Source organism: Heterocephalus glaber, unplaced genomic scaffold (genome assembly GCF_053883595.1).
Source record: "Heterocephalus glaber isolate CG9 unplaced genomic scaffold, H.glaber_assembly_v1.0 deba00001550, whole genome shotgun sequence".
NCBI classification, from domain to species: Eukaryota; Metazoa; Chordata; class Mammalia; order Rodentia; family Bathyergidae; genus Heterocephalus; species Heterocephalus glaber.
In genome coordinates this window covers 17,461,592-17,482,038 of record NW_028258343.1, presented here as the reverse complement: position 1 = coordinate 17,482,038, position 20,447 = coordinate 17,461,592, and the positions used below count along the sequence as shown (strand labels likewise).

The 20,447-nt window shown below is 37.0% G+C and overlaps 1 protein-coding gene and 1 pseudogene across 4 annotated transcripts in view; both read right to left on the bottom strand.

Annotated features, from left to right (window-relative positions):
* Window positions 1–72: 72 nt before the first annotated feature.
* Echdc1 (ethylmalonyl-CoA decarboxylase 1) overlaps window positions 73–20,447 on the bottom strand; it is a 43,080-nt gene continuing 22,705 nt past the window's right edge. For all 3 annotated transcript variants that reach the window (XM_004845957.4, XM_004845955.4, XM_004845956.4), the window contains one exon: window positions 73–1,518. Coding sequence is in view for 2 of the 3 variants with exons in the window: in XM_004845955.4 (XP_004846012.1) it covers window positions 1,110–1,518 (409 nt within the window). In the remaining variant the exon portion in view is untranslated. The remainder of the gene's footprint in view (window positions 1,519–20,447) is intronic.
* LOC110349465 (mitochondrial import inner membrane translocase subunit Tim21 pseudogene) lies at window positions 15,398–18,859 on the bottom strand (annotated as a pseudogene). The gene has a single exon (XR_015442553.1). The product of XR_015442553.1 is annotated as a mitochondrial import inner membrane translocase subunit Tim21 pseudogene (transcript).

Below are 20,447 nucleotides of genomic sequence, written 5' to 3'. Positions count from 1 at the left end.
TTAGTGGTCTTACACTTGGTACACGGTACTTACTTATAAACAATTAATAGGCATGAATTCACTTTACACATGTAGATTAGAAAACCGACTTTTATTGGGCAGTTTTTATATCTGGGCAAGGCAGAAAGTATTAAGTTAACATGGTAATCTAGAATTTGTCTGTAAAAGACTAAGTCCCTTCTTAGGGCAGAATAATAAAAGCATATCCCAGTTATTTTACGATAATTCTCAAATGTGAAATAAATGTTACAACAGCAAATAAAGACAAACTCACTGCTTTGAAATGTGGTAGGTGAGGATTGGGACTTCTTTGAATTACATGTTTTTAAAGAATTACTGGGATGATCATAAAGGTCTGAATTGTGCATTTTTAGTAAATTTATTTTAAAAGCTAGTTGTAAAAGTTGATGTTTTTCAGAAAAATGAAATATTTAAAATGCTAACTTGTTGTAGGATGCTTGCTTCATGAATCTTCTGAATTTCCATCTTAAAACTATTAACAGTACAGTTACCAGCTTGGTAAGTCCTGGGACTGCAAACGGTGAATTTGTAGTGTCAGTTGATGTTCTCTACATGGCTATTACTAGTAGAAAATTTAAAACAGAAATTTACAATTATTGAAAAGGTAAGGCTCCAAATTTGTAGGGGGTAATGGGGATGCATCTTTTTTTTCTCTCACATGGAACAGAAGAAAATGACATCATACCTCCCCCATGTTCTTTAACTGCAAGGTTCCTTAAGACCGTTTTTGTAAATTATTACCAAGTAAAACAGAACAAAAATTTCATGGGGAAAAAAACAATAGGTTTTCTCTCTGTAGAAGCGACAATCGCATAGTGATAAAGCACTTATCTCAAGACAAAAAACTAAAAGGTGATTCTTTGTTCATATTCTAAGAACCATTATTGCAATGAAAGAACTGATAGAAATAATTCTTACATAAATTGTGTGTAGTATGTTACCCAAAATTTTAAAAAAGTTGTCAGTGAGTTCAGATATTGAAAGTATTTGAAAACACATCTGAATAGTAGTAGTAGCTTTCAGATTAATTCTGCTGTTCATACTTCATTTAGCTTTAATATATATTAATAACTGGAACTTGTAAAAAATTATTTATTAAATTTTCCTCTCCTAGCAATAGCCTGTAAATTTGCAGCTCCTCCCCACACGGTTCCTAAAAGATCTCTTTCGTTCTGTAATGCCTCCTCTAAATACAGCTCTTTGCCCGAACAAACAGATTTTTTCAAAGCTCTAATGACTTCTGGTGGCCCATTAACAAACTGTGTCAGCCACGCTTGGGCCTCTTCGAGAGATTTCATTTCATCTGAAGACTGCAAGATCTCTTCGACCATTCCTATATTTAAAGCTTTCTTTGGATCCAGTTTGAGGGCCCCACCTAACACTTTGAGAGCTTCTCTACTGCCTATGATTTCAACCAGTCGGCTGGTACCACCCCAGCTTGGAATTATTCCCATCTCCTTGTGGACAAATCTGATCTCACTCTCTGGAGTCATTAACCTGTAAAAGAAAAGAAAAAATTTTAACTACATATGTATGCTTATGATCATGGAGTACTACCTGTTCATAATCTAGGAAAGAGCCACTGATCCTTTTAGGTGACAGTACTGAAAAGTGAAACATCAAAAAAATGGCTGTTCCATCTAGAATTTAATTTACCACATGGTACTTAACACCTCTTTGAAAACAATTTTGTTGTGCTTGCTTATCCTTTCCTTTGCAAATAAGAACCTAGTCTTCATATTTCTAAATCCCCAAATTTTCTAATTAAAAAAAAAATGGATCAGGTGAAAGTACTGGCATAGGAAATATGTAGATCATCATAGTCCTCAGGGGAAGCTATCTTTTGCTCCGTATCTATATAGCAACTATTTACTGAACACTGTCAATGCTAGGTAGTGTTCTGGGTGCTGAGACCACAAGAACCACCAAAATAAGATCCTTAGGCATGGAACTTACATACCAGTTTGGAGAGAGGCACTAAACAATGTCCGTGGTTAAGTGTTACAGAGAAAAACATGGGGCAAAGACTAATGAATGAAGATGTGTGCTTTGACCATGTGCTGTTTAAATGGAGAAGGCCTCTGAATATTTCAGCAGCTACATAAGGGTGTGAACAATGCAAAAATCTGGGGAGAAAGTGTTCCAGGAAGAATGAATTCCAAGTGCAGAGGCCTTCAAGTAGAACTGTTTAGTATTTCTGGGGACCAGAGGAAGCAAAGCAATGGGAGATGAAATCAGGGGGGCAGACTTACAAGCCTCAGTAACAAGTTCCAATTTCATTCTCAATGAAGTTATTCGAGGTCAACCAAGAGATTCCCATGTGATACAAGGGTTGCTCTGGTTGTTATATGAAGACTTTAGCATTTAATAGCACTAATACCAGTTATTTAAGAATCTATTAACTAATCATCAGATGAACCATATGAGGTCTACTAGTATTAGCCTCATTTTATAGATGGGGAAACGAAGAAAAAGAAGTAGCTCATTAGAGGCCGCATAGGTATGGCAAAGGCAGGACTTACACTCAGGCCATTTGGCTTCAATGTGTGTACTCCTAACCCAAGGCACACAGATATTTAGCTAGACAAGAATGAAAGCTGCAACCCTAGAAAGTTGGTAGTGGCTTGGCTCAGACTGACGGCAGTGATTTCCTATAGCATGTGCTCTTTTTTTCCAAGCTGTGGGATTTTTTTGAACAGAGTGACTAAAGTAGAATCAAAGGGACTTAAACCAAAGTGCTTCAGTTTACCAGTTAAATGTTTGTGTATTAAATGACTAAAGCTATATAGTATTTAGGAAATGCTGCCTATCAATGTGGTTTATTAACCAATTCATTTGTTCATTGCTCAGTACTGGGGACTGAACCCAGGGGCACTCTACCACTGAGCTACGTCTCCAGCCCTTTTTGTTTTAGTTTGTGACAGTATCTTAGATGCCCAGGCTGACCAGCCTGGAACTTATCCCCCTACCTCAGCCTCCATATTAGGATTACAGGCATGAACCAATGAACCAGCCTGAGTTGTTTTTTTTTCATTCCTTGCTTCAATGAAGCTTTCGGTATGTTAAAACTAATTTGGGCTACATGTCATGTCAGGACATTAGCTTTTTAGGAAAAACTGCTTTCAAAACTACTCATTACTAAAAAAGAAGACTTTTAGTTTGGCTTTCCAAAGTGTTACATATTCAACTGCAGGCAATTTACTTCTCTTAGCACCAAGAACAACAAACTGAGGTCTTTAGCTCTTCAATCAGGAGAAATCTCCAGTAGAGAATTCACATAAAAGCCTATTAACCCACTGGGAAATTCTGTCTTCATAGCTGTGAATTTCTACAAAGGAAAATATGCCATAACCATTAACAACTGCTTCTAGCAATAGCTATAAAAAGTCTCAATTTTAAAAAATGTTTAAATAGGGAGAAAGAAAGAACAAGTCTAATAAGAATCTGACTCTAGGCCTAAATTGCAAGTACTGCCTTCTAACAAAACAGGAAACTGTCAAAAATGTTAAGAAGGTGAAATTAAAGAAATAATGACCCGGGCCGGGGATTTAGCTCAGTGGTTTTGCCACCTGCTGCACAAGTGCAAGGACCTGAGTTCGATCCCCCTGGTACCAAAAAAAAAAAAAAAAAGAAAGAATGCCTGATAGCCTTAGAGATAGAAACAGACTTAATAATGAAGTCTTCATAAACTATAGTTTTTCACAGAATGAATTAAGTATGTCATTGTTCAAAATTAAATCCTGGAATCACCACTCACACTGGCTCAGAGCTATGCCGACAACAGAAAAAAAGGATTAGGAATAATCATAATAATTCATAACCATAATCATTTCAAATCAGATGAACATAAAATGGTCATATCCCTCATGTATTATGTAGATGACCTTATGAAAAAATTACTGAAATGTAAATGCATCTGTTTGGAATTCTTTGCTTATAGAGAAGAATCTTCATCATTTTTATATCATGTTTTCCCCTTTGCTCTGTTTTATATGCAAAGTATGCCTTTGAATCCTATTTTAAAACTAAAAAATCCTGAGGTAATCTTTTAAAAAATATGTTCTGTAATCAAACTGACATCCATTCTTTATAAACCATGTGCCAAAGATATGCCTGTGTATTGATATAAATTTATACATTAAATACGTGTGATAAAAATTCACTGGTGAGGGCTGGGGATTTAGCTCAGTGGTTTCGCCGCCTGCTGCGAAAGCGCAAGGACCCGAGTTCGATCCCCGGTACCAAAAAAAAAAAAAACCTCACTGGTGACAAATGTACACAAGGTACTTAACCAATGAAAGAAATACAGAACATTGAGAAGGGAACCTTCCGTAGAACTTTATTAAACTAGTGAAATTTAAAGCTAAAATATTAAAATGTTGAAAAATGTAAAACAAGATTATGTCAAGATACAGCCAAAAACAGATTTCTTTTTATTTTTTTGGTACCTGGGATTGAATTCGGGTCCTTGCGCTTGTGCGGCAGGTGGCAAAACCACTGAGATAAATCCCTGGCCCTACATCCAAAAATAGAAAAGGCTTCATTTCACAGGATCACACACTAATTCTAGAGTTTGGCTGCTGTCACCTGGCGACTCACTGCAAGGGATAATCTCTTAATCCATGTAAATTAGGAGGATTTAGCTCTTATAATTCTAAAGACTTAGGACAGACTCAGTTTATAAAACCATTCGAAACTCCTGTATTGACAAGTGAGAGGATTTTAAGTGTCTTCTCTCTGTGATTCTTACTGGCAATGCTCAGAATTTTCTCCAGCATCTTGGCGGAGAGATGAAGTGAGTCAGATGCAGACATGTCCCATGTTACTGTGTGGGAGGAACACGGTTCCAGGATAAACCACTCACACCAGGGAACAAGTGCTGATGCCTGGAAAGACCTTCAGGAAGCCACTATTTTCTGATGGGTTAGTCCTACACTTCAGCGTTAACAGATGAGTTCAAGAAAAACAATTTTTAAAAGAATATCCAATTTTACTAAAATAAACTTTTAATAAAAGATATAAAAATAGTTTCTAAACATGTTCTGTGTTGAGGAAAGGTCTTTCTAGTACTCTGACAAAGTAAGAAATGTGTTGAATGGGGGAGATGACAGCTTTGTTGGGAAGTGTCGAACTGAGGAACCAGCATGCATGGCTTGAAATCTAGCAGCCATTGGACTGCCCGAATCCCATGCTTCACGAAATACAGCAATGGAAAAGGATGTGTGGTATAAACCAGGATGAGGAAGGCTCAGCTACAGATCTCGGGCAGTTACTTAACATCTTTTGGCCTCAGTTTGCTTGTCCATAAAATAGATGAAATAATAGTACTTATGTCATAGAATTATTAAGTATTAAATGAGTTAATATGTGACAGATACTTAGGACACATAAACTACAATTCCTTTATACATAATCTTGGACTAAGTTTGGTTTAAAAACATGTGAAATTGCCTTAACCACATTATAGGAGAACTGGAAATAGTAAAGTTGTATGTATTTGTAGCCTGACAAACTATGTGTACTAGGTTTTATTACTTAGTTATACTGATAATACAAATTACAGCAGTGTTTCTACTAGAGAGGTATGAAGTTGTTGTATAAAAAGTTTCTTGGACTACAATCACTGAATCCCTTAAGTATTCAAAATAAAAGAGCTATAATCACACTGTAAAAGCCAGGCAATGATAGTATACTATCCATGGTGGCTGTGTAAACAGAGACTACACAACATGAGCAATTCTGATATTGCCAAATGAAGAAAGAGGTAACTCTGTGTTCTTCTATGTCTGAAGCTGAAGATTCCAAGCCAGTTTAAAAAACACACTTATCAAAACCTGTATGATTTAAGGAAAACTACGCAATATAAGTAACATAAGTATATCAAAATTTTAAAGCACTGATGGTATAAAATAACTAGTATGATATAAATTTAAAGTGTGTAATCACTGATTTAAGTACACTGCAGGGTGACAGACCTCTAGTCCTTCGACACTGCATGTTAGCCAAGGACAACAAAGCAGATGATGCTAACATGCGGAAATACTGGCGAACCGTTTAGAGACTGAGTGGCAACTGCAACCCAAAACCCACTTATTTATCACAATGGGTCTAAACCTGAATACTGAGATTTTAGTTTGGGAAAAATAACTACATTATCATCTCGTATACAAGGTTACATAATTGGCAGCATTTCCAAACTATGCTTCAGTATCATGCCTTGAACGTAAATGCTTGTTTGCATATGTATTTCCCTTTCACCTTATTTTGTTTCTACCTGCCATCACCTTACAAGACAAATTATGAAAAATACAAGGAAAGAACCCAAGGGTTCTCCCTATAATCTCACCTTTTGATTCCCAACTCTCAGCACCGCCCCAAGAAGCTCCCTGCAGTTCATGCAAGACAATTTCGATAAGGGATGTGATTGAAGAGAAAATGTTTATTTGTGTGTGGTCACGGTAGTAGAGGCAGGGAGTGGATTAGAAAATGCTTTGTGCTAATCAAGTATGATTAATCCAGTTAGTAACCCTAGCATGATCAAAGACAGAGTTTTGTGATATTACATACAGGCTGTAAAGTAAGAATTTCCAAGTAATGCAGTGGTGACTACAAAACAAAGCAACAAGGGCAGTATGACTGCATCCAGGAGTAGGCATCTCATATTCAAAGTCCAGGCACTTCCAAGTCAAAAACAGAATTAGATCTTTTGGGGGTGTGTGTGTACAGGTATGTGCACATTTATTTGTGTATGTGTAAGTGTATTACGTGTATGTTTTGCGTTTTATTTATTAAGCAAGTATTTTAAGAAAAGGGCTACATACAGCAAGTTCTCTTGGAACAAGCACGTTTACAGCTCCCTTTCTTTGTAACAGACCTTGAAAGGTAGCAGTTGGAAATGCTAACACTTTGGGATGAAGGTTATTTATATTCAGGAAAACAATGAAGCAAATTAGATAGACAGGCTCTGAACAGTAGGTTGAGAATTTTATTTCACTAGGGACATAGAGGAATTAAAATGTATATTTCATCTATCACATAAACAGCTCAACACTGCAAAAGAAAAACTAAAAGAGGGAAATTTAGACAATTTACAGACACACACACACACACACACACCAATAAACATATGTATGCCTTACCTAAAACTCTGAAAATGTAAATTAAAATAAGTATTGATTATCAAAATTAGAAAATATTTTCTGAAAGACTGTATTCATTATAAGAAAGGATGTTCTTATCTGCTGGTGTTAGAATAAACTGATAGAATCTTTCCTAGAGGACAGTTTGGCAATATATATCAAAAGCCTTAAGCACTGTCATATCCTCTGGTTAAGGACTTTTACTACTTATAGGATTTATTTTCAGGAAATAACCTTTAGTAGATAAGGCCTTAGGCATAGATAGTTATCACAGTGTTAATGATACAGAAAAACTGGAGACAATGAAACAGAATAGAATAGAAAATCTATGGACAGATCTAAGTGCAAGTGGAAATCACGCTATTATGTAATAGGTGCTATTTCACATCACTAGAACACAGAAGTCCTTTGAAAATAAACAAAAATTTGGAAAAACCACCACTTGGAAAAAGAGATCAGATCCATTAGTTATACCATAATAAAAATAAGTTCAAAATGGATTAGGTAAACATAAAATACAAAACTATTCAACTACTGAAAGAAAACATCAATGCATTATTTCTAACCTAGGCGTATGGCAAGGCTTTTTACCACTCAAAATCCCAAAGGCTTGCTCTAGAAAAACAAATAACAGCAAACAAGCAGACTCAAAAGACATATGCTAGGTGAGGCAAATATTTAAAAAGTATATCACAGATAGTAACAAGTAACCCTAATATATGAAAAACTTAGAAAATCAAGTATAAAAGGCCAAATATTCTACAGAGAAATAAGCAAAATATGAATAGATAATTCAACCCAAAAAAGATTTTAAAAAATGATCCTTAGACATACAAAAACACGATCAACTTCTTACTAACCTTAGAGAAATGCGTATTGAAAATATTGCTAAAACACTATTCCTCACCCATCAGATTGGCAAAGAAATCACAAGTGTTAAGAGTAAGCTCTGTTGACAAGGTTATGTAAAACAGGATAGAGGGTATGGAAGACAGGGTTTGTTGTCAATTTTCTATGAAGGAGAATTTGGTAATAACAAATATTCATTATCTTTAATTTGGCAATCTTCAGTTCTAGAATTTATTTGTATGAAATATCACCAATATCAAAAGTACACACAACAGTATTCAACACTCTACATATTAAAAACAAGAGTCAATAAATAAGGATCTTTTCTTATGGCTGAGCAATACTCCAATATATGTATGTACCACATTTTCTTTATCCAATCTGTTGATGGGCATTGAGTTTGTTTCTATAATTTAGCTATTATAACTGCTGTACTATCAACATTGGTATGCATGCATCACTGTAATACAACGACTTTAACTCTTTCCGGAAGATGCCAAGATGGTATTAGTCTGAGTCAAATGGAATTTCTATCTTTAGTTTTTTGAGGAATCTCTATGCTGATTTCCATAGTGGTTGTCCTAGTTTTCTTTCCACCAACAATGTAGAAGGGCTCCTTTCCCCACATTCTTGCCAGCATTTGTTGTTTTTTTGAGTGGTTGATAACTATCCTTACTATAGTAAGATCAAATTTCAATGTTGTTCCAATCTGCATTTCTCTAATGGCCAAAGATGCTGTCTTAGTCACTTTCTCATTACTTTCTCATTGCTGAGACACAATACCTGACATCCACTAATTAATGGAGGATAGGTTTATTTTTGGTCCCCAGGCTGTAGAGGTTTCAGCCCATAGTTGGCTGGCTCAGAGGCAGAGCAGAATGGCAGAGGAGGCTTCCTTATACCACAGCAGTCAGAAGCAGAGAGAGAGATGAAGGGAGGAGGGGAGATAAAGCCCTCCCAGGCTGCACCCCCCAGTGACCACCTCCTCTGACCAGGCTTCACCTCCCAACATTACATTTATTTATAAACTCCTCTCTGGACAAGTCCACTCATGAGTATCACATCCCCATGTTCCAGTCACCTCTCCAAAGCCCCACCTAAAGCACATGAGGCTTCGGGGGAGACACATCTAGATATAAACCATTATTTTTTCATATACTTATTGGTCATTTGCCTTTCTTCTTTCGAGAAGTGTCTGTTCATTTCTATTGCCCATTTTTTATTGTGTCTTATTTTGGGGGTCTAATTTCTTGAATTTTTAATATACTGTAGATACGTACAGTGCAAGTCCTGTATCAGAGGAGTAGCTAGCAAAAAGATTTTCCCATTCTCTAGGTTGTCTCTTCACTGCTGTTATTCTAACAGGCTTGTCTTTATGTAAGTTATTTGGAGCTCCTCTAATGCTTTTTAGTATTCTCTCTTCGTTATAGATTTCTGGGATCTTGACTATGATGTGTTGTGGAAAGGTTCTCTTCTGGTTGTGTCTATTTGGGTTCTAAATTCCTGATTTACCAGGGTATCCATTTTAATCTTTAGATTTGGGAAGTTTTCTGTAATGATTTGGTAAATAATTTTTATATTTTTAGTATTTTTTCCCAGCCCTCCCTTGACTCCAGTAATTCATGGGTTAGCTCTTTTAGAGTCATCTAGGAGCTCTTGCATGAGCCTTTCACGATTTCTCATTGTTTTTAGAGTATCACTGAGTATGTGATTTACTGCATAATTCTTGTCCTCTAGTCCTGAAATTCTCTTTTGATTGGTTATTGTGGAGGATGTGAGATGTTCTCAGGGCCTCTGACGGCCCTGGGAAAACAGACTGTCCTGATGTCTGTGGCAAGCCCAGATAGAGAAGTTAAAGATAACTTCAGAAGGCTGTTTGTTGTTCCCAGTGTTCGTTCTGCTGTGGTCCCTTGAGACTCTCAAATATTTGCTTGGTATAAGAATAGATAAAAGTAGCTAATCCTTTAGAAGCTTTAACTAACCGAGATGATTTAGATAAGATGTACTAAGATTAAATGTACACAGATGGTTCTTTAGATGTTTTATTTACTCATAAGTATAACCAGTGGTTAGTTGACTAACATTGTAAACTGTTAATGATTGATGTATCCTGCTGAAAAATGTATAAAAAAAGACTACTAACAATAAACCTTGCCTTAACTCTTAACTCCTCAGGGAGCTCTGGTCCCCCGTGCCCTTCTTTTAATAGGTGTTGTCAGATACTGTCTTCAGGTTCCAGTCTCCCATCGAGGAGACCCCAACAGGTTATGTCCACTGGCAGGCTTTCAACTGTGTTTTTCATGTCCAGGATTTCCACTTTATTTTTTCTATGACCTCTGTTTCTTTTCTACATGGTCATTCATATCCAGTGCTGTCTAATTTAATTCAATCAGATGTTAGCTGCATCTTCTTCCAGCTCAATGCACATCTTATGAAGTCTTTGCTCGTTTCTTCCTTCATCTCTTTAAACATTTTAACCATTAGTTTCTCGAGTTCTTTGCCTTAAACCTCCTCCACTTCTATGCCCGTGAGATCAATTTTTGGGGACTTATGATTTTTTCTGAGGCATTTTTTAAAAAGTTAATTTTAATGGTACAATTTAGATGTATAGTGACCACACTCGCCATAAGGAATTTGTACCTGTACATGACATATCTTAATTATTTTTTCCCATTCTTCTCCCCTCCCTTCAACCCTTCTTCCTCTCTTTATTTACAAAATCTGTTTCTATTTTATCTTTCTTTTCTCATTTTTTCCCTTTTCCCTTTCTTCCTTTCCCCTTTCCCACCCCTCCCTAATGCCCCTTCCCATTTGAACTTTTTCTTCCTATTTCACATTATTATACATTTTAGTCCTTTTTTACACTTTCAATTTCTCACACCAGAGAAAAAAACGTAGTATTTACATGTTTGTCTGATTTATTTCACTTAAGAGTATGGTCTTTAGGTGCATCTATTTAGCTATAAATTCTCAAATTTATCCTTTTTATGGCTAAAGAATACTCCATTGTATAAAAAAACATGTCTCCTTTATCCATTCATTGGCTGAGGGGCATTTGGGCTGTTTCCAAGATTTAGCCATTACAAACTGTGCTGCAATGAACATGGGTGTGTATATATCACCGTGGTATGATGCTTTTAATTCTTTCAGGAATCTATTGCCTAGTTTTCTCAAGATTCCTGTGTTGTTGAATGCTGTAGATAAGTTGGGCTACAAAGCTCTGCCACTATAGCAGAAATCCCTAGCATAAACTGCCAGGGCAGAACAATTACTAGTAATGTCAACATCTGTAGAACCAATTATATATTGATATATCATGTAGAGCTTGTTCAGCAAGTTTTCTACTCTTTCAATAACCCAGGAATACAAAGGATTAATAACAGTAGAGGAAGGGGTGGGATATAGGAAAAAATGAAGAACATTTAAAAATAATTAAAACAAGAGAAGTTGAGAAAAATAGAAAACTAAAAAGAAACAAAAAGCAGACAAAAGAGAGAAAACAGCTTTTGATGTTATTTTTATACCTGTAAACAAGAGAGAGGGAGGGTTTGAGAGATGAGTTGGGGTAAAGGAAGGGCTTTATAAACAGAAGGCAGGAATGTCCATGGAGACAGTGCCCAGTTTATAAACTAGCAAAAAGGCTATGTTAGAAGACCTTAGCCACAGCCTTTGCTGAGGGAGAAAAGGGGTGAGCAAGCCAGGACACTGCTTTTTAAAGTTCTATAATGAAGGATTGGTTTTTTTCATTTAAAAAGAAGATGTTTACACTTCTCCTCACTTACCTGTAGAAGTCAGGTTCCAAGACCCCAGTGCATGCCTGACAGGAGGACTGAGCACCACTGAGAGCTGATCTGATGAGCCAGACAGCTGCTAAGTGACCAGTGGGTAGGCACATGGAAAGCACTGACACATGGGACAAAGGGCAACTCAAATCCCGGGCAGATGAAGTACCAGCTCAGGCTCAGGACAGTGTGCAGTTAGAATTGACAAGCTCCTTACTTCTAGAATTTCCACTTAATAGTTTCAGACTGCAGCTGACCACAAGTAACTGAAATGAAAAGCAGATCCCAGGACTGTTATAATTGGTTGTGGACCAATACTTGTGTAAGCTATAATAAATATAACTGAAAAAATAAAATAACACAGAATGGCTGAGTAGGTGAATGGCTGTACCTAGCACATGTGGGTGCTAAAAGTGTTTCAATGAACACACCATTTCTGTAACAGCTGTTCACAAATGAGCATGTTTTCACTGGAAATCTGCTCTGCAGATGCACCTGGGATATTACTGAATATATCTGATAAGAGGGTGCTACCCTCAGATAGCACATACCAAATAAAGTTAAATATTTAGTGCGACTCGAGGACACACTGCACACTGTTTAGAGAATAACACACAAGGCCCCTTAGTGTTACAGGATTAAACAGTCTCTGATTATTTCGCTTGCTGTTTTGCCTTTTGTCTCTAGGCCCAAATACAGACGAGGAATGGACATGAAGGATGATTCAAAAGTCTAATAAACCCTGGAAAATGAACACCAGACTATGTGAAAGGGTTTTCTCTTTCTCCAAAGGACACCTATAAAATCTTAATTTGCCCTTACTTTTAGGCACAAGATTTTTAAAGTGTAATAATGCACACTTCTGTATAGTTTAGAACTCTTTACATACATTTCATATTTAAATATCTATTACATTTATACAATTATATAATAAAGTTCATCCATTTCAAGGTAAAGTGAGGAAAGTATTTCACCCTCTTACACAGAGCATTTCCCACTTAAGCCTCACATTCTCCACAAAGACAGGAGGTAGCTGCATCCTCTGTGATCCACCTTGCTGACAGCAGGGGGCACTGTCACACGAAATGCCCACCTTCCTCAGTACCTGCATCTCTTCAAATAGGAATGGCTCTTTCCAAGGGGGCCAGGATCTTGGGGGACTTTATGTACCAGAACTATTCTGAAATCGCTATGAAGGTGCAAAGCAACATTTTAACTGTCAGACTGAAACCTGACTCATAGATTATGAACAAAGAACTAATATACACCTTTCATTGAATCTTTTTTCAAACTATTTGTATTACAGCATGATGCCATTTATGTGAACATGAAATGGAAAAACTAGAATGTTTAGTTTATAAAGTTGGAAGAGACGGCATGAAAGGAATTACCCTAAAAACCCGTAATCTAGGGTGAGGTGAACTCTAGGTGGAAGGGACGAGGCTACGACTCAGAAAGGGTGAGAGTGCTGGGAACGCTCCTGTCCCCGACCCAAATTATCAGGTGCTTAGTTTGTCACAAGCCAGGAAGCTGATCATTGGTTTTGTACACACAGAACCAAAATATTTTTAACTTAACTTTCTTGGTACATTTAAGGGATACAATATTCTGACATTCATCCTTGGAGATTTGCACCTTTACATAATCCATCTTGGTTCTTATTTTTCCCCCTTCCCCTGCCCTCCCTTCACCCCCTCCACCCCTCCCTATCTACAAAGACTTTGTTTCCATTTTTTTCTTTTTCTCAACTTAATTCCATTCCCTTCTTTCCTTTCCCCTACCCTTCCCACTTCCCCTTCCCCTTTGCCCCTTTTCTTCCTCGTTCACATTGTCTATTATACCTTTTAGTCCTCATTTACACTTTCAGTTTCTCACACTAGAAAAACTATTCAGTATTTACACACGTGTGTCCTATTTATTTCACATAAGAGTATCCCCTCCATGTGCATCCATTTAGCTATAAATGACTCTAGTTTCTCATTCTTTATGGCTGAGTAATACTCCATTTTGTAAAAAACACACACACATTTTCTTTATCTGGTCTCCAGTTGATGGCCATTTGGGCTGTTTCCAAGTTTTGGCTATGACAAACTGTGCTGCTATGAACATGGGCACACATATATCACTGTGGTATGATTCTTTTAATTCTTTGGGGAAGATACCCAGCAGGGGAATAGCTGGGTCAAATGGGACTTTCAGTCCCAGGTCTTTGAAGTATCTTGACGCTGATTTCCATAGTGGTTGCACCCAGTCTACAATCCTCTTTCCCTACAGCCTCACCAGCATTTGTTATTGGTTGATTTCATGATAGCAGCCATTCTTACTGGGGTGAAGTGGAATCTCATGTTGTTTTCATTTGCATCTCTCCAATGGCCAGTGGTGTTGAACATTTTTTCATATGTTTATTTGCTATTTCTACTTCTTTGTCTGAGAAATGTCTGTTCATTTCAGATGCCCATTTTTGAATTGGGTCTTTAAATTTGGGAGGTCTGATTTTTTTTTAAGTTCTTTATATATTCTAGATAGTAGACCTTTGTCTGAGGGACAGCTGGTGAAATTTTTTTCCCACATTGTGGGTTGTCTCTTCACACTGTTGGTGGTTTCTCTTGCTGTTCAGAAGCTTTTTAATAGGAAGAGATTCCACTTGTTGATTGTTTGTGCTAGTTCACGGGCAACTGAGGTTTTGTTCATAAAATCTTTTCCTATACCAATGTCTTCAACCTTAACCTAACCTCTGTTCCAGCTGGTTTAATGTTTCTGTTTTAATATTTAGATTTTTAATCCATTTTGATTTTAGTTTAGTGCATGGTGAGAGATACAGGCCTAGTTTTAATCTTTGGCAAGTTGAAACCCAATTTTTCTAGCACCATTTATTAAAGAGGCTATCTTTCCTCCAGTGAGGGTGTTTGGCTCCTCTGTTGAAGATAAGGTGGGTGAGTGTGTCTGGAGTTGTTTCTGCATCTTCTAATCTGTTCCACTGGTCCCTCAGGTCTCTTTGCCAGTACCATGCTGTTTGTATCACAGCAGCTTTATAGTACAGTTTCAAGTTGGTGGTTGTGATACCTCCTGCTTTGTCTCTGTTGCCTACAATTGCTTTTGCTATTCTCGATCTCTTTTTGTTACAAATGAATTTTTGGATTGTTTTCTCCAGGTCTGTAAAGTATGCTGCTGGGATTTCAACTGGGATTGCACTGACTTTATACAGCAGTTTTGGAAGTATGGCCATTTTCACTCTGTCGATTCTTCCTACCCAGGAGCAAAGGATGTCTTTCCATTTTCTGTTATCCTCTTCAATCTCTTTTTTCAGAGTGCTATAGTTTTTAGAGTAGAAGCCTTTTGATTTCGGTTAGGTTGACTCCTAGGAATTTCAATTTTTTGGACGCTATTGTGAAAGGAATTGATTGCCCCATTTCTTTCTCAGTGATTCTTTTTTGTGTACAGAAAAACTACTGATTTTTGTGTGTTGACCTTGTAACCAGCTACTTGACTGAATTTGGTCATTAAGTCTAGAAGACTTTTGGTGGAGTTCTTATGGTCTTCTTTATAGAGTATCATGTCATCTGAAAATAATGACACTTTGACTACTTCATTTCCCATCTTTATTCCTTTTATTTCTTTTTCTTGTCTAATTGCTGTGGCTAATGTTTCCAAAACTATATTGAACAGGAGTGCTGATAATGGACATCCTTGCTTTGTTCCTGATTTTAGTGTGAAGTATTTCATTTTGACCATTTAGTATGATATTAGCTGTTGGTTTTTCATAAATGGCTTTTATCAGATTGAGACAGAGACCATCTATTCCAATTTTTTGTAGGGTTTTTATCATAAATGTGTGTTTGATTTTGTCAAATGCTTTTTCTGCATCCGAGATGATCATTTTGTTCTTGGATCTATTAATACAGTGTATTACATTTATTGATTTGCGTATGTTGAACCATCCCTGCATCCCTGGGATGAATCCCACTTGGTCTTGATGATCTTCTGCATTCTATTTGCCAGTATCTTATTAAGGATTTTTGCATCTATGTTCATTAGTGAGATTGGCCTATAGTTCATTTTTTCGGTTGGGTCTTTCTCTGGTTTGGCAATCAAGGTGATGCTTGCTTCCAGGAATGAATTTGGGAGTATTGCTTCTCCTTCTATTTCACTGAAGAGTTTATACAATAGTGCCAGTAGTTCCTAAATGTCTTGTAGAATTCAGCAATGAAGCCATCAGGACTCGGGCTTTTCTTAGTAAGTTTTTAATTATGTCTTCAATTTCATTGATTGATATTGAGTTGTTTAGAATTTTTAGGTGGTCTTCGTTCAACTTTGGTAATTCACACGTATCTAGGAATCTGTCCATTTCTTCTGTATTTTCCATCTTATTGGCGTATAGGTTCTCAAAGTAGGTATTGTTGATCCTCTGGATTTCTGCTGGGTCTGTTGCAATTTCATCCTTTTCATTCCTAATTGCACAGATTTGGGCCTTTTCTTTCCCTATTTTTCTTTTTTGCCTTTTTATTAGTACATGTTTGTAGTACATGCTGATTACACTGTTTGTAGGGAGTTGGTATGTGTACATAACACATCTTAATTTTTTCCATCCCCTTCCCCTCCCTCCTTCCATTTGTTGATCTCCTTCTCATTTGAGAAAGATCTATCTCACTACTTCCTATTATCTATTTTTTACTTTGCTCTTTATTTATATTTTGGATTTTTCACATAAGAGAAACCATGTGATATTTAAGCCCATGTCTGATTTATTTCATTTAACATTATGGTCTCAAGGTGCAATACCTTTTTATAATTTTAAATGGTGATACATTTTTGGATGTAAAGTTATGTCAATGAGCAGTTGAATAAAATCAAACTAGATTGAGATTCACTAGTAGAGCTAGGTAGATGCATATAATCTGTATGTATATCGCAAAAAACAAAATCAGATCACATTTAAAAACTTTAAAAGTTTATTATGCATACAAAATAATAGATTTGTATAACTGATAAGAAACAATCTACTGGGAAGGCTGAAAAACTGGCTGAGAGACCTAACCCAAATTAGGAGTTCACCCTATCACTGAAAGCATGTTCCTGCAGGGAGAGAACAGTTCTGCTGTGACACTTCGATACTTCCTAAACATGTGAAATTTTTAGAATTAAAGTAATGAAACACTTAAGACAGCAGTTAAACCAAAACTTTAATTCACTGAAGGAGATAAACTAAGGAAGGAAATAAACTTCCTGAAGATCTTTCTATCCTGAATATGCTAGGATCTCAAAAACCCATCCGAAACCCCTCCACTGTCAGTTCTAAAGAACAAAGAATAGTGCTGGGGAATCCCCATTTTGAAGCCTCCACAGATAAGGGGCCACGGAGCACTTTAGTTATGTGATAAGGACTTGTAAGTGAAACTCACTTTTTAATAGGTCTCAAATACCTCAAATAAAATAAAGTGTTCATATTTTAAAAATATTTTTAAAAAAGAGCCTCACACACATTTGAACAACTCCCACTTATTTCTGGCATTCTCTTGGCAGTGTCAAGTATCAGCAAAAGTTCTGAAGGGGCCAGGGACACCTCCTGGCAGCTCTATGTTCGAGGCACTTGTACCCATCATCTCAGTCACCAGCCAACCAGGGAACAGTGAGGTCTGATGAGGCTGAAGGACCGGCACAGCCCACACACCTGCTATAACAGATAGAGCCAGTTCACCAGACGGCAGAGTGTGTTCTCCTCCCACAGTAGACAGTGCCTCCAATCACGGATTGGGAAATTCCTAAGTCATACAATTTCCACAACCTTTCTATGATGTATTTACCATCTAACTGATTATAGTCCTCAAATACTTTCATATGTTATCTTAAGAGATTCCAAATTACATGGAAGATGTTTCTGACATTTTTTTTTTCCTGGTACTGGGGATCAAACTCAAGACCTTGTGCTTGCGAGGCAGGTACGGTGCCACTGAGCTAAATCCCTGGCCCTTGACATTTTTCTTAGTTCTAATTTTTTCTGCTGGCTTTATATAATTATGTAATATAAAAAATACCCAAAATATTGAAATTTGTTTATTTACATGTTGTAAAACATTCAGTAATAAAAAATTCTCATCATGAATAATATTAGAGCAGAAATACTGCCATAATTGAAAATTCACTAATAAAATATGCTTTATGATCTATTTCATGATTTTTTACAAGAAAGGCTTGTCTAAATGTATCAAATATCCTATTACATTCACCTTTATGAGTGCTATACTGTCTTACTCTTCTGAACAGATTCTGGAAGACAGTTGTGAAGATCATAATGAATCTGCATCATTTCACACCCACCAGGGAACAGTATGCTTGCTTGATTCTTTTAATTATCTTGGAATCGATTATCTTCAATGATAATGGTTCCTCTAAGATAGGATTCCACTTCCACAAATATGTCCCAAAATTCATATTCACCATTCTTTGGATTCTCTTTCACTTCCACATGCACTGTTCCTTGCTTCCCTGGCTCGGACCCTTCAATGTAGAATTTCACACGTGTGTGTTTCAGCCCACCTTTTATATATTCAATAAAACTGACATGATGCCTTCGACCACATCTCGTCATCTCCCCATAGCCTTTAACAGGCTCACCAAACAAACTGATCACCTGTAATGCTGATTCCAATGAGTACCACTATTAAGTAGGTGAAATCTTTTCCAGCTTCTTTCACTTTCTGAGTCGTTGGGATAGTGGTTTCCCCTCTCTGACCTCTGTGCAGATACTTGCTTGCCACTGTCCTCTGCTTTCTGGGGTCGAGGTCCTCGCATCCAGATAGTTTTCTGGGGCACTTCAAAGATAGATCCAGATCGCACCATTTTCTTCTGCTCTGGAAGCACCCATCTCAAACTGGGCTCAGTCGTAAAGCAAGCTTTGTTAAGCGCAAAGTGCGGAAACAACAATCGTCTCCCAGAGGATCTGTGCAGCTTTTCTGCATACTGTATAGCTCGTAAAAAAGTACAGATCGTGTTCAGAGAAAACCTCCGCGTAGTGACGATGCTAACTACAGTCAGCGAAGATTTACCACCCAGCCAGATACATAGTGAAATTCACACATTTGTAGTACAGGAGCTTTAGATCTATATTGACAAAAAGTCTCCTGAGAGAACGTTCATCTTCCTTTTGTCCTCTTGTTACATGAATTAAAATGTCCGAATTACCTCCCATGCTGACATTCGCACCTTCCCCGCCATACCTTCACCTCTTTCCCTTCCCTGATAAGGTTGGCTAAGGGTTTGTTAATTTTGTTTATTCTTTGGAAGAACCAACTCTTGGCTTCATTGATTTTTTCGTATTGTTCTCTTAGCCTTCATTGCACTGATTTCTGCTCTGATCTTTATAATTTCCTCCCTTGTATGAGCTTTGGGTTTGTCCCGCTCTTTTTTCTAGAAGCTTGAGGTTCAGCATCAAGTTGGGTAATTGCGCTTGCTCTGTTTTCCAAATATGTGTATTCACTACTATGAATTTCCCTCATAAGACTGCTTTCATTGTGTGATTCTGATATGTTGTACTGGCATTGTCATTTAATTGTAGAATCCGATTTCTTAATTTCCTCTGTGACCTATTGGTTATTCAGAAGTGTGTTGTTCAATTTCCATGTGTTTATGAAATTCTTGTGGTTTCTTTTGGTGTTCATCTCCAATTTCATCGCACTATGGTCTTATAATATACAGGGGATAACTTCAATTCCTTTGCACTTACTTAAACATGTTCTATGAGTGAGTATGTGGTCTATTTTAGAGAACGACCCGTGTGCAGCTAAATAGAATGTGTATTCTGATTTTGTAGGGTGGAATACTCTGTAAACATGTTAAGTTCATTTGTTCAAGAGTTTGATTGAGTTCTAGTATTTCATGGCTTATTTTTTGTCTAGTTGATCTGTTTGTGACAGTAGGGTACTGAGGTCTCCCATTACTATTAGTGCTTATATGATTTTTCATGTCTGTATTTGTTTTATATAGTTGGGAGTACTAGTGTTTGGTGCATATATATTAATGATTGTCATCTCTTCCTCTTGGATTGTTCCCTTTACAAGGATGTAGTGTCCTTTGTCTCTCTTAATCAGTGTTGGTTTGAAATCCACTTTATCTGCAAAGAGGATAGCTACTCCTGCTCTTTTGCGGGTTCCTGTGGCACAGAGTATTGTTTTCCACCCTTTAACTTTCAGTCTATGAGTTTCTTTTTGAATTGTGTTTCTTGTGTGCAGCATACATTTAGATCTTGCTTCTTGACCCATTTTGCCAGTCTATTTCTTTTGATTGGTGAATTGAGACCATTAACATTGATGGTTATAACTGATATGAATTGACTTATGCTTGTCATGACTTTTTCTTTTTGGATTCTCCCCCTTTGCTTTTAATTTCTTATCGTGCCTGATGAATTCATTCTACAGGGCTTCCTGGGGTTGTGATCCTCATTATCTTTTCCTAGGATGCTGTTTAAAATTTTTTGGAGTGCTGCTTTGGTATTCATGAAGTTGCTTAGGTGCTCTCTGTCATGCAAGAATCTTATTTCTCCATCAATTTTGAAAGATAGTTTTGCAGGGTACATCAATCTGGGTTGGAGGTTGTTTTCCTTTAGGGTTTGAAATATGTCACTCCATGCTCTTCTTGCCTTGTAGTTTTGTGTTGAAACGTA